Source organism: Symphalangus syndactylus, chromosome 17, assembly GCF_028878055.3.
Source record: "Symphalangus syndactylus isolate Jambi chromosome 17, NHGRI_mSymSyn1-v2.1_pri, whole genome shotgun sequence".
In the NCBI taxonomy this organism is placed as follows: domain Eukaryota; kingdom Metazoa; phylum Chordata; class Mammalia; order Primates; family Hylobatidae; genus Symphalangus; species Symphalangus syndactylus.
Genome location: NC_072439.2, coordinates 22619456 through 22641096, shown reverse-complemented (window position 1 = coordinate 22641096; position 21641 = coordinate 22619456). Strand labels below are relative to the sequence as shown.

Here is a 21641-nt window from a genome sequence, read left to right as displayed (position 1 = left end):
CTATTTTCTTTTTTTGAGATGGAGTCTAGCTCTGCCGGCTCACTTGAAGTTCCGCCTCCCGGGTTCACGCCATTCTCCTGCCTTAGCCTTCCGTGTAGCTGGGACTACAGGCGCCCGCCATCACGCCCGGCTAATTTTTTTTTTGGTATTTTTAGTAGAGATGGGGTTTCACGGTGTTAGCCAGGATGGTCTTCATCTCCTGACCTCCTGATCCACCCGCCTCGGCCTCCCAAAGTGCTGGGATTACTGGCGTGAGCCACAGCGCCCGGCCGAGAATCCTATTTTCAAGAGCTGCTATTTAAAAGAACCAAGCTTAAGGAAGGGGAAACACCTTTCGACAGAGTGCTCAGCCCCCCCCCAATCTATCTTGGACTCAGTTTGGGATTGCTGGATTTGGGAGTGTGTGCTTTTGGGGAGACACACGCACCTTCAGGTATATTCACTGCCTGCTTCCATCATAACTACACCCCATTCCCTAGTAACTAAGTAAGTATACCAAGCTTAGGTAAATTGAATCCAGGTGTGTCATACTTATGTGAGAAATTTTACCAATATGTCCTGAGGCTTCTAATTTTTTTTTTTTTTTTTTTTTGAGACGGAGTCTCCCTCTGTTGCCTAGGCTGGAGTGCAGAGGCGCGGTCTCGGCTCACTGCAACCTCCACTTCCCTGGTTCAAGCAATTCCCCTGCCTCAGCCTCCCGAGTAACTAGAATCACAGGCGCATGCCACCACGCCCGGCTAATTTTTTTGTATTTTTAGTAGAGAGGGGTTTCACCATGTTGGCCAGACTGGTTTCGAACTCCTGACCTCAGGCAATCTGCCCGCCTCAGCCTCCCAATGTGTTGGGATTACAGGCATGAGCCACCACGCCCAACATAGGCTTCAGATTTTTTTTTTTTTTTGAGACGGAGTCTCGCTCTTTCACCCAGGCTGGAGTGCAGTGGCGCGATCTCGGCTCACTGCAAGCTCCGCCTCCAGGGTTCACGCCATTCTCCTGCCTCAGCCTCCGAGTAGCTGGGACTACAGGCGTCCGCCACCACGCCCGGCTAATTTTTTGTAATTTTAGTAGAGACGGGGTTTCACCTTGGTCTCGATCTCCTGACCTTGTGATCCGCCCGCCTCCGCCTCCCAAAGTGCTGGGATTACAAGCGTGAGCCACCGCGCCCGGCAGGCTTCAGATTTTTAAAATGTCCCCTATCAGGTTAATTTTTCTTTTCTTTTTTCTTTTTTTTTTTTTGAGGCGGAGTCTCGCTGTCGCCTGGGTTGGAGTGCAGTGGCGCAATCTTGGCTCACTGCAGGCTCCGCCCCCTGGGGTTCACGCCATTCTCCTGCCTCAGCCTCCCGCGTAGCTGGGACTACAGGCGTCCGCCACCTCGTCCGGCTAACTTTTTGTATTTTTAGTAGAGACGGAGTTTCACCATGTTAGCCAGGATGGTCTCGATCTCCTGACCTCGTGATCCGCCCGCCTCGGCCTCCCAAAGTGCTGGGATTACAGGCGTGAGCCACCGCGCCCGGCCCAATTTTTCAATTTTTAAAAATTTTTTAATTTTTTTTTTTTTTTAGAGACAGGGTCTCTATTACCCAGTCTGGAGTGCAGTGGTGCAATCATAGCTCACTTAAGCCTCAACCTGGGTTCAAGTGATCCTCCCACCTTAGCCTTTGGAGTAGCAGGGACCACAGGCACACGCCACCACACCACGTTAAAAAAAAAAAACAAAAATTGGATACATGGGGTCTCAATTTGTTGCCCGTGCTGGTCTCAAATTCCTGGCCTCAGGCGATCCTCCCGCTTCAGCCTCCCAAAGCACTGGGATTACAGGCGAAGGTTCATTTTTCTTTTTTTTTTTTTTTTTTGAGACGGAGTCTTGCTCTGTCGCCCAGGCTGGAGTGCAGTGGCGCAATCTCGGCTCACTGCAAGCTCCACCTCCCGGGTTCACGCCATTCTCCTGCCTCAGCCTCTCTGAGTAGCTGGGACTACAGGCGCCCGCCACCACGCCCGGCTAATTTTTTGTATTTTTGGTAGAGACGGGGTTTCACTGTGGTCTCGATCTCCTGACCTCGTGATCCACCCGCCTCGGCCTCCCAAAGTGCTGGGATTACAAGCGTGAGCCTCCGCGCCCGGCCGAAGGTTCATTTTTCATCTCTCCATTACACCTGTCCACTCTGCTGCCACTCGTCAGCCGTCATTACTAATAGATAAATTCGCCTTTAAATGAATTTAGGGAGCCTGGAAAGAAAAATAGGGACTTGGGCCGGCCGCGGCAGTTTATGCCTGTGATCTCAGCACTTTGGCAGGACGAGGCCGGAGGATGGCTTTTGAGTTTGAGTTTGAGGAGTTTGAGACCAGGCCGGGCAACAGCCCGACTCTACAAAAAAAAAAAAAGAAAGAAAAACCAGGGCTTCACGGTCACTCAGACTTGGCGAGGAGGCTTGGGTCTGCCGCTTTCCACTGAGTTTTTCTGAGCTTCAGCGTTCTCTCCAAAATGGGGATACGTATCTCCTGGGGATGCTTTAGAGGGCCTAGGAGATAAAGCCTGGTTTCTTTTATAATTTGCTATTCGCTGATTCGCCGCCTCCTCGCGGCTTGGCCTACCGCGCTAGTGTTCTGGACTAACGAGCAAACGGCTCACTAAATTCAAACATGACTTTCAGCCTCGTCGCCGAGCCGGGAGGTAAAAAAAAAACCTTTCCCCGCCTGACCCTCTGCAGATGTCCGCCCCGCCCTCTGCCTAGTCCAGCCCTGCCTCTCTCAAGATGGCGACCTGGAAGTGCGTCGCCCGTGCCCGCCCCGGAAATCTCGTGTTAGGCGAGGCCAACGGGTAGGTTCTCGCGAGAGGACCCGTCAGCCCCAGCCAGGCGTCGTGCAAACAGCAGCTGGTACCGAAGGCGGAGGTGGAGTCCGAGAGGTAAGTGCGCGTGCAGAGGTGGCAGTTCCGGGGGCCGCCGGGGGCCGGGGAGGTGTAGGGAACAGATTCGGAAACTGAGGAGATCTAGCATGTGGCGTAGGAGGGGGTCCGCACTCCAGTTCGCGATTGCCAAAACGAGCCTGCCGGAAGCGCGCTAAGGGGTTTTCTTCTCCCAGGGAACCAGCGGGGAAACTGAGGCTCGGGGTAGAGCGCAGGATTGTGGGACGCGCCAAGGCTGCTGTCTTTCCCAGCAGCAGCGGAAGATGTCGGACAGCGAGGACAGCAACTTTTCCGAGGAGGAGGACAGCGAGCGCAGCAGTGACGGCGAGGAGGCCGAGGTCTGTGGCTGGGGCGCTGGGGGAGACATTGCGTCTGGGGACAGGACTCCGGGCAGAAAGGCCCCTGTGGGAGGCTCGAGGGGTTCACAGCGGGCTGTGGCTTCTGGGAACTCCCAGATTGTCGCAAGAGATAGAGAATTAGGCAAGTCGAAGTCAAGCAAAGGGACAGGTTCTGGAGGCCAGAAATGGGTCAGGTCCAGTGAGATAACAGGTGATGTTTTTAAAGTTTACTCTGTGTGCATATAGTATGCACTTAGCATTAGTTTTTTTTTTTTAGTTACGTCTAGTCATTCCATAACTATATTTGTAGTGCCTACTATGTACCAGGCGCAGTTGTTTGCTCTTAGGGTACACCAGTAAACAAAAAGATTTTAAAAATGTCTGTCTTCGGGAATGTAAATAAATATACCCAAGGAATAAACTGTATAGTAAGCTGGAAGGTACTCTGGAGAAAAGGAGAACAGAAAAGGGGAATGGAGAGTCCTGGTTGCTCTTGAAATAAGGTCATCAGCATGAGTCTGAGGGGTGACATTTGAGCAAAAACTTGTTGGAGGTGAGGGAGTGAGTCGTGGTTAGTTGGAAGTGGAGTGTTCCAGTGAGGTGGACCAGCAGGTGCAAAGATGGGAGTGTGTCTGCCGTGTTCAAGGATTAACGACAATTTGAGAGGCCAAGCTGGGAGGATCACTTGAGTCCAGAAGTTCGAGGGCAATCTGGGTAACACAACGGAACCCTGTCTCTACAAAAATATAAAAAAAATTAGCTGAGGCCGGGCTTGGTGGCTCACATCTGTAATCTCAGCACTTTGGGAGGCCAAGACAGTGGATCACCTGAGGTCGGGAGTTCAAGACCAGCCTGGTCAACATGGTGAAACCCCATCTCTACTAAAAATACAAAAAAATTAGCTTGGCATGGTGACGCCCACCTGTAATCCCAGCTACTCAGGAGGCTGAAGCTGAGAATCACTTGAACCAGGGAGGTGGAGATTGTGGTGAGCTGAGATTGCGCCACTGCACTGCAGCCTGGGCGACGAGCAAGACTCCGTCTTATAAAAATATTAGCTAAGCTTGGTGGCACGCTTCTGTAGTCCCAGCTACTTGGGAGGCTGAGATGGGAAGATTGCTTGAGCCAGAAGGTGAAGGTGCAGTGAGCTGTGATGGTGTCACTGCACTGCAACCTGGGTGACAGAGTGAGACTTTGTCTCCCCACCACCCTCTAAAAAAAGGGGGTCCACTTTGGTTGGATCAGAGTGAGTGCAACAAAGAATTTATGAGAGCCAAGTCATATAGGATCTTGAAGGCTGTGGTAAGGAATTTGGTCTTAACTGAGTAAAGTGAAACCACAAAAAAGTTTGAGCAAGTGGAAGATGTGATCTAATGTTTTGAAAGGATCACTCTGGCTTTGGGTCTGTTGAGTACCTCTGTTCCAGGAACCAAAAAACCAACACTTCCTGGGGCATTTCTGATTTCAAATGTTCTTTTATTTGCCGTAATGCTTTTTTTTTTTTTTGAGATAGCGTCTCTCTAGGTTGCACACAGGCTGGAGTGCAGTGGCATGATCTCAGCCCACTGCAACCTCAGCCTTCCGAGTAGCTGGGATTACAGGCATGCACCACCACATCAGGCTAGTTTTTGTATTTTTAGTAGAGATGGGGTTTCACCATGTTGGCCAAGCTGGTCTTGAACTCCTGACCTCAGGTGATCCACCATCCTTGACCTCCCAAAGTGCTGGGATTACAGGCGTGAGCCACTGCACCAAGCCCATTATCCACCTTTTAAACTTATTTTTGTTTTATTCGTTTGTTGAACAAATCAGTGTTTGCATCTACTACTGTGTTCCACTTACTTCTCAGGTGTCTGGTAGGAAATCTTTGCTTTTTTGGAGTTGACATTTAGTAGGTAGCAATCACAAACCAGTAAACAGATAACATGGTGATTATAGATCCCTTGTTTGATGCACAGAAACTTAAACTGGCTTTTTAAATTAGTTGCCGATGCTTGTGAGGGAGATTTAACATAAAGATTAAGATTTCTTTTTCTGGGAAAATGGAAGGAGCTGGCACCCTGGGACCCAGAGTTGTTCTGCAGAGCAGCAGTTTGCTTGATGAGTGGCTGCCCTACTTACAGCTGGGAATTTTCTCCAGTTCCCAGGATGTTAGTTGCCATTTGTGCTCTTGCTTGCCTTGTGGCAGAGTGAAGAAAAGGAAAAGATTTCACGTGGCTGTGTTCTGGAAAACGTTTGGTAGACGGAGAGTGCTGTGTGTTTGGGGTGACTTGTCCCTGTCGCTTATGTTGCCCGCTTATCCTCTGTGGACATTTGATTGCCAATTTTTGTTGTAACCTTTGGAGAGTGCCTGGTTTCCAGGCTTGCAGTGAAGAGTTGGAGAAATTGGGATGCTGTGGTGGGAAAGTGACAGGGAGGGCCTTTTCTCTAAGCTGTAGCACTGGATTCTTGGTCTCTGATTCATGGCTTGGAGACACACTGCTTGGTGGTTAAAGTCTGGTGGAAATGAGACCAAGATCCCCAGTTCCATTTCCTGTCTGGGACATTCTCGTTTGCACTGTACTAGTCTCACTTCCCCAACACTACACCATAGTTGACCCCCTCCACCCGCCCCACGCTGGCTCCTCTTCAGTTACCAGGTGAGGCAAGAGGGCACTGTGAGGCCTGTCCCCGCTGCCAGGGACAGGACTGGATGGCCTTTTCAGATAGCCAAATGGTGACATGGTCCTTGAAGGACAGGGTTCTGTGGCTAGACAGGTAGGGATGGCAAATAATGAGCTACTTTTGAGGGGGGCTGCTGGTTCACCCATCATGGCTCCAGTAACCTGTTCATTTATTCATTCAACAAATGTTCTGGCCGGGCACGGTGGCTCACGCCTGTAATCCTAGCACTTTGGGAGGCTGAGGTGAGTGGATCAGGAGGTCAGGAGATTGAGACCATCCTGGCTAACACGGTGAAACCCCATCTCTACTAAAAATACAAAAAATTAGCCGGGCGTGTGGTGGGCCCCTGTAGTCCCCGCTACTTGGGAGGCTAAGGCAGGAGAATGGCGTGAACGCAGGAGACGGAGCTTGCAGTGAGCGGAGATCGCGCCACTGCACTCCAGCCTGGGAGACAGAGCGAGACTCCATCTCAGAAAAAAACAACAACAAAAAAACAAATGTTCCTTGACTTGTCATGTTGGGGTCACAGTCTCCCTTATGGAGATCTCAGTCTCAGGGCAGAGGTAGTTTAATAGATACACAGTTACTGCAGGGGATGTTGAGGATACCGAGAGCACATCCAAGCCCTGAGGTGATGCAGAGAGTGGTGGGGGCACCCTCCACTGGGAGGAAGGAGCCAGGTTTGGAAAGAGGCTTCTCTGGGACCTGGCAGAGGGAAACTGATGACAAGGTTCCTAGAAATCAGCCTGTGGTCCTGTCATAGTTTTGGTTGTTAAAATGCGCTTCCTTGTGGGCTAGTCGAGATTTGTGTTAAGCAAATATTTCTGAAGTCTTCTGTGCTTGGCCTTGGGCTGGGTGATGTTGGGGGACCCAGCAGTGCCTGAGATGGACTGGGCCCTACTCTTGGGAGGCTCAAAGTGGTCAGGGCTGTTATGGAGGGAGCCCAGAGAATTGTGAGCATAGAGGATGTGCCTGACTCTGCCTGGGGGAGAGGGGGTGGGGATGGCTGCCTGGAGGAGGAAGGTTGGTTTGTTTTTTTTTTTTTTTTTTTTGTCTTGGTGTCTTGCTCTGTCACCCAGGCTGGAGTGCACGATCTCGGCTTACTGCAGCCTCCACCTCACGGTCAAGCAATTCTCCTCTCTCAGCTTCCTGAGTAGCTGGGATTACAGGGGTGCGCCACCACACCTGGCTGATTTTTATGTTTTTGGTAGAGATGGGGTTTCACCGTGTTGGCCAGGCTGGTCTCGGAAATCCTGACCTCAAGTGATCGCCTGCCTCAGCCTCCCAAAGTGCTGGGATTACAGGCATGAGCCACCACACTCGGCCTTTTTTTTTTTTTTTTTTTTTTTTTTTGAGACAGGGTCTCACTTTGTCACCCATGCTGGAGTGCAGTGGTGTGATCTCGACTCACTGCAGCCTCAACCTCCTGAGGATCAAGCAGTCCTCCTGCTTCAGCCTGTCAATGAGCTGGGACAACAAGAATTTGCCACCATGCCTGGTTAAGTTTTGTATTTTTGGTAGCGACAGGGCTTTGTCAGATTGTCCAGGCTGGTGTCGAACTCCTGGGCTCAAGTGATCCTTCTACCTTGGCCTCCCAAAGTGTTGGGATCATAGGTGTGAGCCACCATGCCTAGCTAAGGAGGGAATATTTTAGTTGAAGTGTGAATGGGAGGCACACTTTTTTTTTTTTTGGAGATGAAGTCTCACTCTGTCGCCCAGGCTGGAGTGTAGTGGCGCGATCTCGGCTCACTGCAACCTCTGCCTTCTGGGTTTAAGTGATTCTCCTGCCTGAGCCCCCTGAGTAGCTGGAATTACAGGCGCGTGCCACTGCGCCCAGCCCCAGAGGGGACTTTTTATACAGAGAACCAGCATGGATGATGGCCAGCGCTGAGAGAGTATGGTCCAAGTAGTTGAGTGCAGCTGAGGCCTAGTGTTGGGGAGGCAGTCCTGAATGGTGGGAAACGGGGAGAGGCAGCAGGCAGAGCATGTGCTTCTAGTTCAGGCTGGCTGAAGCTGAGCAGGGGACCAAATGGTCAGGTTCATATTTTAGATTACAGTTTTCTTTTTTTTTTTTTTTTTTGAGACAGAGTCTCGCTGTTGCCCAGGCTGGAGTGCAGTGGCGTGATCTCGGCTCACTGCAGGCTCCGCCCCCAGGGGTTCACGCCATTCTCCTGCCTCAGCCGACCAAGTAGCTGGGACTACAGGCGCCCACCACCTCGCCCGGCTAATTGTTTTGTATTTTTAGTAGAGACGGGGTTTCACTGTGTTAGCCAGGATGGTCTCGATCTCCTGACCTTGTGATCCGCCCGCCTCGGCCTCCCAAAGTGCTGGGATTACAGGTGTGAGCCACCGCGCCCGGCCTAGATTACAGTTTTCTAAGACTGTACCATATATTCTAGGTTGGGGATGATGAAAGGTGCTTTTAGGTGGAATAAGGACAAGACCTTAAGCTACATTGAATCCTTTAGTGAGAATGTTTCCTTTTCAGTTGTGTGTCAAGATTGGGTCATGAGAAAGTTTCATTTTAGTGCTACTGTGTCTCGAATGCCTCTGGGTGGGAGAACAGGCCTTAGGCTTAGAGCCTGCAGCAGGCAGCAGTATCTTGCTGCGTCTTAATAACATTATTTTGCTTTTATCGTTATAGTTACCTTGTGTTTATGACCAACCTTCAAAAAGTTTTAAATTTTGAAATATTGCATAACATAGAAATGTTTTTCTTTAAAGTAAGAAGGTGAGTAGATTTGAAGAAAATACACATTGAATATTATCCAAAATGCTTGGGACAAGAACTGTTTCAGATTTTGGATTTTTTTTTTTGATTTTGTAATATTTGCACTGGAGCATTCCCTAATCTGAAAATCCAAAATGCTCCAGTGAACATTTACTTTAAGCGTGACTGTTTTTTTGTTTGTTTGTTTGTTTTTTGAGGCAGTGTCTTGCTGTGTCGCCTAGACTGGAGTGCAGTGGTGCGATCTTGGCTCACTGCAACCTGTGCCTCCCAGGTTCAAACAATTCTCCTGCCTCAGCCTCCCAAGTAGTTGGGACTACAGGTGCGCCACCATGCCTGGCTAGGTTTTTTTTTTTTTTGTATTTTTAGTGGAGATGGGGTTTCACTATGTTGGCCAGGCTGGTCCTGAACTCCTGAGCTCAAGTGATCCGCGCGAGCCACCGCACCCAGCCTGAGCATGACCTTTGAGCATGATGTCAGTGCTGAAAATGTTTCAGATTTTGAAACCTTTCAGATTTCAGTTTTTTGTTTGTTTGTTTTTTTGACAGCGTCTCGGTCCATTGGCCAGGCTGGAGTGCAGTGGTACAATCTTGGCTCAGTGCAATCTTCACCTCCCAGTTTCAAGCGATTCTCCTACCTCAGCCTCCTGAGTAGCTGGGAGTACAGGTGCCCACCACCATACTGGGCTAGCTTTTGTGTTTTTAGTAAAGACGGGGTTTCACCATGTTGGCTAGGCTGGTCTTGTACTCCTGATGTCAGGTGATCCACCCGCTTCGGCCTCCTAAAGTGTTGGGATTACAGGCATGAGCCACTGCGCCTGACCAGATTTCAGATTTTTGGATTAGGGATGTTCAACCTGTATTAGGTAAATGGATTATAGTAATGACATGGAAGAAGTCGTGAAGTTAATGAGTTAAAGATTGAAGTTTGGTATGCATCCATTAATGTTGTTTCTGGTATGGAAAGAGGGATTAGAGGCCAGGAGAGTAGGGAGGAGGCTAGGGTAAGGATCCAGGTGTTAGAAGGCAGTGTCCTGGCCTAGGCTCAGATATATGAGGCTGGGGGAAAAGGATGGGTTGGAGAAATGATGTTAACAGGCAGAAAGGATGAGGATTTGGTGCCTGTCGGTAATTGGAGGAGGCCAGCACAGGTCTAGGGGAAGACACTGAGGTCAGTTTGGGACACAGTGAGTATGAAAGGGCTCAGAGGCCATCTGGGGGAGGCATCCAGGATGCTGCTGGTGCATGGAGGTCTTGAGTTCTGGAAAAAAGTGGGACTCTAGAGACAGATGAGGGTGTCATCTCGAGAGACAGGAACTGAGATCATGGAAAGTAAAATGGACAGGGAGAGAGTGCATGGAGGGAGAACAAAGTGGCCCTGGACTGAGCTGTGGTAATCCATGTCAGATTTGAAGGGGTTAACAGTAAGAGGAGCTTGAAGAGGAGCCAGTGGAGTTTTGAGAAAAACCAGGAGAGCGTGGTACGGCAGAAGCCAAGGGAGGAGCATTTCTCCAGGTAGGGCATGGTTGGGGTGCCAGATGCTGCTGGGATGGTAGAGAATACAGAATGGCCACAGAATTAGCAACAGGGGTGGCCAGTGATCTTGGTGAGCAGTGTGGACTAGAAACAGAGATGGGAGTCACTGTCACAGAGATGTCCACCACTGCTAAGGGAGAGGACGAGATGGCCTTGGGGAGTTGTAGAATGGGAAGAGATGGGCTGGGTGCTGTGGCTCACACCTGTAATCCTAGCACTTTGGGAGGCAGAGGCGGGTGGATCACCTGAGGTCAGGAGTTCGAGACCAGCCTGGCCAACATGGTGAAGCCCTGTGTCTACTAAAAAAATACAAAAATTAGCCAGGTGTGGTGGCGCACGCCTGTAATCTCAGCTACTCAGGAGGCTGAAGCAAGAGAATTGCTTGAACCCAGGAGGTGGAGGTTGCAGTGAGCCGAGATTGTGCCACGGCACTCTAGCCTGGGAGACAGAATGGGACTCCATCTCAAAAAAAAAAAAAAGAAAGAAGTGAGGCCCAAGGACCAAGCTTCATCGAGCTATTATACTTAAAGACCCAGTGGAAAGTGAGCAAGAGGTCTAGTGCAGGGAGAAGCCCGGGTCAACTCCCAGGGTTGCTTGGGTGGCTGGGGAGATCGCAGTGCTGTCGCTGAGATAGGATGGTAACCGGAGAGGCCAGGCTAGAGTGAAAGGGATATATGCAGAGCAAAGTGGGCTATGATTGGCCAGGCCGATCTGAAGTCAGATTTAGGGTGGGGAACTTGGTTTTTGGATTTTTGGGGTAGTAGAATTCTGGTGCTACAACCCTGCCTGACCCCTGTAGGTAGAGGAAGAGCGGCGGAGTGCAGCGGGCAGTGAGAAAGAAGAAGAGCCTGAGGAAGAAGAGGAGGAGGAAGAGGAGGAGGAATATGATGAGGAAGAGGAGGAAGAAGATGATGACCGGCCTCCCAAGAAACCCCGCCATGGAGGCTTCATTCTGGACGAGGCTGGTATGTCTTTTGTTTTGGTTTTTTTTTTTGAGTTTTTTGTTTTGTTTTTTTTTTTTTGAGACGGAGTCTCGCTCTGTCGCCCAGGCTGTAGTGCAGTGGCGCAATCTCGGCTCACTGCAAGCTCCGCCTCCTGGGTTCACGCCATTCTCCTGCCTCAGCCTCTCGGAGTAGCTGGGACTACAGGCGCCTGCCACCATGCCCGGCTAATTTTTTTGTATTTTTAGTAGAGACGGGGTTTCACCGTGGTCTCGATCTCCTGACCTCATGATCCGCCCGCCTCGGCCTCCCAAAGTGCTGGGATTACAAGCGTGAGCCACCGCGCCCGGTCCTGAGGCTGGTATGTCATAGTGCTCGGCCAGTGCTGAGCAGAGGCTGAGCTTCCACTTTTAGTTCCATTTCTTTCTTTTTTTTTTTTTTTTTTTTTTTGAGGTGGAGTCTCGCTCTGTCGCCCAGGCTGGAGTGCAGTGGCATGAACTTGAACTTGGCTCACTGCAAGTTCACGCCATTCTCCTGCCTCAGCCTCCCGAGTAGCTGGGACTACAGGCGCCTGTCACCACGCCCAGCTAATTTTTTCTATTTTTTAGTAGAGACGGGGTTTCACCTTGTTAGCCAGGATGGTCTCGATCTCCTGACCTTGTGATCCGCCCACCTCGGCCTCCCAAAGTGCTGGGATTACAGGCGTGAGCTACCGCGCCTGGCCCTGTTTCTTTTTTTGAGACAGTTTTGCTCTTGTCGCCCAGGCTGCAGTGCAGTGGCGCGATCTCGGCTCACTGCCAGGCTCCACCTCCCAGGTTCACGCCATTCTCCTGCCTCAGCCTCCCAAGTAGCTGGGACTACAGGCGCCAGCCACCACATCCGGCTAATTTTTTGTATTTTTAGTAGAGACGGGGTTTCACCGTGTTAGCCAGGATGGTCTCCATCTCCTGACCTCGTGATCCACCTGCCTGGGCCTCCCAAAGTGCTGGGATTACAGGCGTGAAGGACCAGAGTTCTTAACTTTTCTTGTGCAACGGCCCCTTGTAGTCTGGTGAAACCCTGTTCCCTTGTCAGAATCATTTTCTGAAATGCATAAAACAAAATATATGGGATTCCAAAGAAGACAATTTATTGAAATACAGTTATCAGAATATTTAAAAAGAACATTTTGGTGCATGTGTTTCTTTGTTAACATATTTAGGTAATAAGACTTTGTAGGTAGTCTAAGAATCTAATTTTCGAGTAGCAGTGAGTGTAAATACTGCCTTGAAATACCTACAGCTGTAATGTGCTGTGAAAGAGCCGGTGACACAGCTAACATTGTGTGGTTTGTTGCCATTGTATGTAATTGATGTAAATGCTAAATTTCAATTCCAGATTACTGAAAATAGGAGCTGTAGTTTTTTCATCGAACACAGACCACCCCAGATGAAAAATCTCTGTTCTACGTGTTAAATCCCTATTAGTCAAATTGCTAGGCAAAGGTTGTATATTTTGTTGCTGTTGTTGTTGTTGTTGTTTTTTTGAGACGGAGTCTCGCTCTGTCGCCCAGGCTGGTGTGCAGTGGCGCGATGGCTCACTGCAACCTCTCCCTCCTGGGTTCAACTGGTTCTCCTACCTCAGCCTCCTGAGTAGCTGGGACTATGGGCATGTGCCACCATGCCTGGCTAATTTTTTATATTTTTAGTAGAGACGGGGTTTCACTGTGTTAGTCAGGATGGTCTCGAACTCCTGATCTTGTGATCCGCCCGCCTTGGCCTCCCAAAGTACTGAGATTACAGGCGTGAGCCACCATGCCCAGCCGCATTTTTTTTAAAAAAAGATTTTTGATATTTATGGCCAAATATCAGTTCCTGAAAAGATAAGACTAGTTCATACTTCCATGATGATAATGAATGTGCTTGTTTTCCCTTACCTATCGGAAGAGGGGTTACTTAGAACACATCCTCCGTCTGTTTTCCTGGGACTGTTTTACCTGAGAAGAAAACTAGTTTATTGTCAAAGGGACAGGAGGTGCTCTGGATATTCTTGGAGAACAAGAGAATGGATGCCATGCTGGGTAAAAGCTGTGGGCTCCCAGGGACACCCATATGTTGGTGGTGGAAGTGTTGGTGGGCACTGCCTGTGTGGAAGGCTATGTGGCAGTGCCTGTTAGCATTTAACATGCAGGAACCCTTTGACCCAGCAGTTCCTCTTTAGAATTTACCTTGTGGTTAAACTTGCATGAGTGCATGAAGACATGAGAACAAAGATGCTTGTTGTAGTCCTGTTCGCAGTTGCAAAAGTTTGGTGACCTAAATGTTTATTGATGATTAGGGCCTGGTTAAACAAATTATGGGCCATATAGTATATGAGGTACGTGCTACTGTGGGAGAGCTCTGAGTTAGTAGTAGCTTTGAGAAAAAGGAAGGTACAGGACATTGTGTTAAAAAAATTAACGTGGGGGCTGGGCGCGGTGGCTCATGCTTGTAATCCCAGCACTTTAGGAGGCTGAGGCGGGTGGATCATCTGAGGTTAGGAGTTCGAGACCAGCCTGGCCAAGATGGTGAAACCCTGTCTCTACTAAAAATACAAAAATTAGCTGGGTGCGGTGGCGGGCGCCTATAATCCCAGTTACTTGGGAGGCTGAGGCAGGAGAATTGCTTGAACCTGGGAAGTGGAGGTTGCAGTGAGTCGAGATTGCTGCACTCTAGCCTGGGCGACAGAGCAAGACTCGGTCTAAAAAAAAAAATTACATGGGGGGAACATAGTGGTGGCGGAGTGGATTACATGCATTTCTTTTCTTTTCTTTTTCTTTTTTTTTTGAGATGGAGTTTCGCTTTTTCACCCAGGCTGGAGTTCAGTGGTGCATTCTCAGCTCACTGCAACCTCCACCTTCTGGTTTCAAACGATTCTCCTGCCTCAGCTTCCCGAGCAGCTGGGATTACAGGTGCCTGCCACTATGCCCAGCTAATTTTTGTATTTTTAGTAGAGACAGAGTTTCACCATGTTGGCCAGGCTGGTCTCGAACTCCTGACCTCATGATCCACCCACCTTGGCCTCCCAAAGTACTGGGATTACAGGCATGAACCACTGCGCCCAGCCTCTTTTTTTTTTTTTTTAAGACGGAGTTTCTCTTGCCCACGCTGGAGTGCAGTGGTGTGATCTCGGCTCACTGCAACCTCTGCCTCCCGGATTCAAGCGATTCTCCTGCCTCAGCTTCCCGAGTAGCTGGGGATTATAGGTGCGCGCCACCACTCCTGGCTAATTTTTGTGTTTTTAGTAGAGACAGGGTTTCACCATGTTGGCCAGGTTGGTCTCGAACTCCTGACCTCAGGTGGTCCACCCATCTCGGCCTCCCAAAGTGCTGGGATTATAAGCATGAGCCATTATGCCCAGCCCTTTTTTTTTTTTTTTTTTTTTTTTTAAAGACAGGATCTCACTCCGTTTCCTAGGCTGGAGTGCAGTGGCATGATCATGGCTCACTGGAGCCTCTACCTCCCAGGTTCAAGTGATCCTCTCACCTCAGCCTCCTGAGTAGCTGGGACCACAGGTATGCATCACCAGGCCTGACTAGACTGTTTTTTTTTGAGACGGAGTTTCCCTCTGTTACCCAGGCTGGAGTGCAGTGGTGTGATCTTGGCTCACTGCAACCTCCACCTCCCGGGTTCAAGCAATTCTCTGCCGCAGCCTCCCAAGTAGCTGTGATTACAGGCACCCACCACCACACCCGACTAATTTTTTGTATTTTTAGTAGAGACGGGGGTTTCACCATGTTGGCCAGGCTGATCATGAACTCCTGTCCTCATGATCCACCCGCCTCGGCCTCCCAAAGTGCTGGGATTACAGGCATGAGCCACCGTGCCCAACCCTAACTAATTTTTTAAGTTTTTGGATTTAGGAGGTCTCACTATGTTGCCCAGGCCGGTTTCAAACTCTTGGGCTCAAGTGATCTTCCCACTTCGGCCTCCCAAAGTGTTGAGATTACAGGTGTGAGCCACCACGTCCAGCCTTACATGGATTTCATATATGTACACAGATCATCTCTAGGCAAGAAACTAGTCACGGAGTTGCCTTTGGGAAAGGTTACTGAGATACTAGGGGTTAGAAATGTGAGGGAGACTTAATTGATACTTACATCCTGTATAGACATTGGAGTTTTTCATTATGTGCATGTATTACGTTTTTAGTGTAATATTTGATACCTACAAAGCAGTACATCCAACATAGTGAAGAGATTAAGTACATGGACCATGGAGCCAGACTGCCTCTCAGATCCCAGCTGAGTCTGTGGGCAAGTTCCTTAATCTCCCTAGGTCTCAGAGCCCTTGCTGTAAAACAGGAACAGCGATAGTGCCTCCCTCGGGGTTGCCAGGAAGATCAGTGAGGAACCTGTGTCAGGTACTCAGAACAGGGCAGGGTGTATAGTATGCTCTCAGCATTAGCTGTTGTAAGTGTACGAGAATCATAAAACCAACAGACCACGAACCATCTTTTAAAAAACTGTATCGATCAGTTTTTGATAGTTGGGAGGGAACTTTTCTTTTTGCTTACTTTGATCTTAGTTTTTTAAAAGGGATTTGGGAGTGGAGTAAGGAGAGGGGATGACTTTTAGAGCTAGTTGGAGCTGTATGTCCCCCTCGATCCTGATGCGTGCACCAGTTATGTGGCACGGCCCCAGATGAGTGCCTCCCTGTCGGAGCCTCAGTGTCCTGCTCTGTGCAGTGGGGATTTGTAGTGCATATCTCCCAGAGGAGATGCTTCGTGTCCTGGGAGCTGTTATGAGGTCACCTTTGTCACTTACCACTTGGCCTTTCCGTTTCAGATGTTGACGATGAGTATGAGGACGAGGACCAGTGGGAGGATGGAGCAGAGGACATCCTAGAGAAAGGTGTGTGTGAGCCCTGCCTCCACAAGACTACTGGGAAGAGGGTGGCTGAGAGGGTCTTCAGAGCCCATTCCCCCCACCCCCCATCCCTTGTACACCCCAACTCCCACCGTCCTCACCTTGCTTCTTTCTGTCCTTCCCAGAGAGACCAGCTCCCTGCTTTTTCCTTTTAGGCCCATGAGTGGGGGGTGGGGCTGTGGGCTGGGGATGTTGTGGGGAGAGAACTCTGGGATCCCAGGGCCCAGTGAATCCCTTCTGGGGTTGTAGGGTGGGCGAGCTCTGTCCCAAGATACCCCCCACTTCCTGGGCCAGTGCCCCCCTTTCCCCGTTATTTTCCGTTCTGTGCGCCTCATACATTTCGGCTTCTCCCCAACCACCTGGTGCCTGGCCTTTACTTTTGATTTTCAACCTTTCTGTGTCCCTCCCTTCCCCTCCCCCAACCCATTGGTTGATTTTGCTGCTATAATTTGGCTCATACTTTGTCTGCCCTCGCCCACCACCACCACCACCACCACAACCACCACCACCACCACCACCTCCTCTTCCTCCAAGTAGAAGAGATTGAAGGTAAGAATCTGAAAAGTATGATTCCCCAACCTTCCTCCCATATCCTGACACTTCCTCTTTCCTGAGGCACCTGCCCTCACCGGTAGCCTCCCCACCAGCCCCGGTCTGGCCCTGGGGGCTCTGACCTATGTAGGATCCACAGTCAGGGAGTTCTGGGGCCAGGTATACCCCAGTTGTTGACCTGGGAAAGCATGGATGTGTCTGTCTGGGACTGAGCATTTGTAGGCAGTAGCGATGTGTGGGGTGGGGTGCAGTCCAGGGTGTGCCTGGACAGTGACTTTGAGATGGGAACAGCTGGAAGCCCCCCAACTTGCTGGGCCCCATCCCCAGTCTTTTTGACAAGAAGCAGGATGCTGAGTAGGACAGACTAGGGGATGAAGGGTTGGGATTTCCTCTGTGAGATGTCATCTTGCCCCAGGGCCAAACCCTGGCCCTGTTAGCTGCACGCCCCTATTTTCTCCAGGCCCCTGCCCTCCACCTGCCATTGCTCACGCCTTCTGCCCATTTTTTTTCAGCCTCCAATATCGATAATGTTGTCCTGGATGAAGATCGTTCTGGGGCTCGCCGCTTGCAAAACCTCTGGAGGTGGGCAAGGAAGGGAAACATAGTGGGATTGGCTCCTGTGGGGAGATTTGGGGGTAGGTTAGCCCACCTGCTGTCCTCAACCTTCAAGTCGTGTTTGCTTCCCCCCTTGTGCTCCAGGGACCAGCGAGAAGAAGAACTGGGCGAGTATTACATGAAGAAATATGCCAAGTCATCTGTGGGAGAGACGTAAGGGCATGGCGGGGGCAGGTCGGGGCAGGGAGCAGGTGGTCCCTAAGCGGGAAGGGGCGGGGATCTGACAGAGCTTCACCCCTTCCTTCCTGACTGCCCTCCTCCTTTCAGGGTGTATGGAGGATCTGATGAGCTCTCAGATGACATCACCCAGCAGCAGCTGCTCCCAGGAGTCAAGTAAGGGGGTTGGGATGGTGGGGGCCATGCTGGGGTGCGAATCTTGTATGGGGTGATGGTGCTCAAACAGGTGGCTCCCTGAAATAAGTCAGGGCAGAGTCACACAGGCAGTGTGGTGGATGGCGGGGGTAGGGAGGGCAAGGTGGCACTTTCTCTTTCCTCTTGCTCCTGGGTAGAAGCGTGGGGAAGCCAGTGCGTATGGGGGAACCTGGATGTGAAACCAGAGGAAGGGGGTGGCCCTGGGGGTTCGTCTGTTTGTTACTGAAGATCCAGCTTCCCTGAAGGGTTTCCTTTTCCTCTGCTGCTTAGGGATCCCAATCTGTGGACTGTCAAATGTAAGGTATGTGCTCTGACCTCGGGGCTTGGAGGAGGTGGGAGAATGAGGGAGGCTGCTTTGTGGGGGAGAAGTGTCTGTCTGTCTGTCCCGGGTCTCCGTGGCCTGCCAGTCACTTGGTCCTTCTGTCTCCGTCCCTCACTCTACGTTACTGACTGGCTATCTCCCACCTCCTATCTTCCTGGCTGTCCATCCTTCTTTTTCTCTCCTCTCTTGGCCCTACTTTATCTTTCTTGCTGCTGTCTCCTGCCCCCTTTCCTGTGTCCTTTCCTCCATCCTGTCATCTCTCTCAAATCTGCCTCTCATCTTCCAGATTGGGGAGGAACGGGCCACGGCGATTTCCTTGATGCGCAAGTTCATTGCCTACCAGTTCACAGACACGGTAAGTCGGGTAGGCAGGCGGCTTGGTGAGGAGACATGGCAACACCCAGAGGGAAGGACATTGTCAACTTCAGGGGTACCAGGTGCCTCTGTGTTGAGCAGAGCTGCCTGCTGAGTGAGCTGCTTGAGCTGGAATAAGACCACTGCCTAGATGGAAGGGCTCCTCTCGGCCTAGATGGATATGTTGTCTTTGTTCTCTGCATTTCTGGCAGGGTCCTGTCACCCTTGTAGCCCTTTGGAAGTCAGCCAGCTAGCTTCCTTCACCTTTTCTTTGTGAGAGTGGGTTTGCCTGTTCACCAGCCGTGTTGGGCTGGGATCACCCACTTCACCACATGCCACGCAGCAAATGCTGCATCCAAGGCCCAGGTCTTTCTTTAGACTGACAGAGTTTGAGTCCTGCCCTTGCCACTTCTTAGCTGTGTGACTCTGATGCACCTACTTCCCCTCTCTGGGCCCCTTGGTTGCCTCTCAGCATCATTAGGATTAGGTGGCTTTTGGCTGGGCACAGTGGCTTACACCTGTAATACCAGCACTCTGGAAGGCTGAGGCAGGCAGATCACTTGAGGTCAGGAGTTCCAGACCAGCCTGGCCAACGTGGTGAAACCCCGTCTCTACTAAAAATACAAAACTCAGCCGGGTGTGGTGGTGCACACCTGTAGTCCCAGCTACTTGGGAAGCTGAGGCAGGAGAATCACTTGAACCCAGGAGGCAGAGGTTGCAGCGAGCCGAGATCGCATCACTGCACTCCAGCGTGAAAAAAAAAAAAAGGATTAGGTGGCTTTATGTCCAGCTCTCAGCTAGGACTTGTTCTGCAGCTTGCATTTACTTAGCAGAGCTGTTGTCAGAGGCTAAATTGGCAGTTTGGGAACCAGGGCAAACGCTATGAAGGGTGCTGGCTGGTAGCTTTCTCAGATAACATGATCCCTGCTAGGGATCATGCTTTTACCTGTCCAACCACTAGGTGTGACCCAGTGCAACCAAGTAGACAGTTGCGGGGTTTGCAAACTGTGATTTTAAATGTGCTCAAATGTCCTCCTCAAAGGCCGGCCGCGGTGGCTCGTGCCTGAATCCTCAGCACTTAGGGAGGCCAAGGCAGGTGGATCATAAGGTTAGGAGTTCGAAACCAGCCAGTTTGAGACCAGCCTGGCCAACATGGCGAAACCTTGTCCCTACCAAAAATACAAAAATTAGCTGGGCATGGTGGCGCTTGGCTGTAATCCCAGCTACTTGGGAGGCTGAGGCCGGAGAATCACTTGAACCTGGGAGGCAGAGGTTACAGTGAGCCAAGACTGCGCCATTGCCCTCCAGCCTGGGCGACAGAGTGAGACTCCGTCTCGGGGTGGGTAGGGGGTGGAATGTCTTCCTCATTATTATACTAATAAGTGTCTCTGCCTGTCATGGGTGAGACTGGGGTTTGTGGGGTATGATTCCCCAACAGGGAGGCTGAAAAGGTACCTTTTGGCGAGGTGCGGTGGCTAATGTCTGTAATACCAGTGTTTTGGGAGGCTGAGGTAAAAGGAGTTCGAGGCCAGCCTGGACATCATAGTGACATAGTGACACCTGGTCTCTACAAAGAAAATAATAATAGGCCGGGCGCAGTGGCTCACGCCTGTAATCCCAGCACTTTGGGAGACTGAGGCATGTGGATCATCTGAGGTTAGGAGTTCAAGACCAGCTTCACCAACATGGTGAAACTCCGTCTCTACCAGAAATACAAAAAATTAGCAAGGCGTGGTGGTGCATGTCTGTAATCCCAGCTACTCGGGAGGCTGAGACAGAAGAATTGCTTGAACCCAGGAGTCGGAGGTTGTAGTGAGCCAAGCTCGTGCCACTGCACTCCAGCCTGGGCAACAGAGCGAGACTCTGTCTCAGAAAAAATAAAAATAAAATAAAATAATAATAATATTAAAAAATTAATCCTCGTACATGGTACCCTGGGGTAAAATTCTAGTTACTTCATTTGAGTTATGTCTCTGATTATTCTTTTTTTTTTTTGAGATGGAGTTTCACTTTTGTTGCCCAGGCTGGAGTGCAATGGTGTGGTCTCGGCTCACTGCAACCTCTGCCTCAGCCTCCCGAATAGCTGGGATTATAGGCACCCACCACCATGCCCGGCTGATTTTTTTGTATTTTTAGTAGAGACGGGGTTTCACCATGTTGGCCAGCCTGGTCTTGAACTCCTGGCTCAAGTGATCCACCCACCTTGGCCTCCCAAAGTGCTGGGATGGCAGTTCTGAGCCACTGTGCCCAGCCTAAAATTTAATTTTTCTAAAGTGTAAACTATGGTGGAATTTATATATTGTAGTATATTCATAACCATCATCACCGTCTAATTCTAGGACATTTTCATTATCCCAAAAAGAAACTGATACCCATTAGCCATCACTCCCGATTCTTCCCTCCTCACAGCTCCTGGTAACTACGAATCTACTTTCTTTCTCCGTGGATTTGACTATTTGAACTCTGAATGGTTCATACAAAGGGAATCATACAATATGTCGCCTTTTGTGACTGACTTGCTTCACTTAATGTTTTCAAGACTCATCCATATTGTAGCATATATCAAGACTTCATTTTTGTTTGTTTGTTTGTTTTTTTGAGATGGAGTTTTACTCTTCTTGCCCAGGCTAGAATGTAATGATGCAGTCTTGGCCCACTGCGACCGCTGCCTCCCAGGCTCAACTGATTCTCCTATCTCAGTCTCCCAAGTAGCTGAGATTACAGGTGCCCGACACCATGCCTGGCTAATTTTTGTATTTTTAGTAGAGATGGGGTTTCAGCATGTTGGCCAGGCTGGTCTCGCACTCCTGACCTCAGGTGATTGGCCCACCTTGGCCTCCCAAAGTGTTGGGATTACAGATGTGAGCCACTGCACCCAGCCTTAATTTTTTTTTTTTTTTTGAGACAGAGTCTTGCACCATTGCCCAGGCTGGAGTGCAATGACGCGATCTCGGCTCGCTGAAACCTGCACCTCCCAGGTTCAAGCGATTTTCCTGCCTCAGCCTCCCAAATAGCTGGGATTACAGGCACCCATCACCATGCCCAGCTAATATTTTTTCTTTTTTTGTATTTTTAGTAGAGACGGGGTTTCACCATGTTGGCCAGGCTGACCTTGCACTCCTGACCTCAGGTGATCCACCCCTCAGCCTCCCAAAGTGCTGGGATTATAGGCATGAACCACTGTGCCCGGCCAACCGGCCTTAATTTTTGTATTTTTAGTAGAGACAAGGTTTCACCATGTTGGCCAGGCTGGTATTGAACTCCTGACCTCAAGTGATCCACCTGCCTCGGCCTCCCAAAGTGCTGGGATTACAGGCATGAGCCACCGCTCCTGGCCTTTTTTTTTCTTTTAGTTGGTATTTACAGCTATACGTTTACTTCTAAGCATGGCTTTTTCCAAATCTCATAAGTTTTGGTATCTAGGAGTGTG

General features: G+C 50.1%; 1 protein-coding gene across 2 annotated transcripts in view; it reads left to right on the top strand.

The window, feature by feature from the left end:
* The first annotated feature begins 2769 nt into the window (after positions 1–2769).
* Positions 2770–21641, top strand: part of SUPT5H (SPT5 homolog, DSIF elongation factor subunit) — a 32753-nt gene continuing 13881 nt past the window's right edge. Inside the window, exons 1-10 of one of the 2 annotated variants that reach the window (XM_055247825.2) lie at positions 2770–2905; positions 3082–3243; positions 10970–11135; positions 15916–15981; positions 16534–16545; positions 17061–17130; positions 17248–17316; positions 17431–17496; positions 17806–17836; positions 18144–18212. In XM_055247825.2, coding sequence (XP_055103800.1) covers positions 3169–3243; positions 10970–11135; positions 15916–15981; positions 16534–16545; positions 17061–17130; positions 17248–17316; positions 17431–17496; positions 17806–17836; positions 18144–18212 — 624 coding nt within the window. In that variant the 5' untranslated portion in view covers positions 2770–2905; positions 3082–3168. The remainder of the gene's footprint in view (positions 2906–3081; positions 3244–10969; positions 11136–15915; positions 15982–16533; positions 16546–17060; positions 17131–17247; positions 17317–17430; positions 17497–17805; positions 17837–18143; positions 18213–21641) is intronic. The other variant, XM_055247827.2, reaches the window with a different exon arrangement.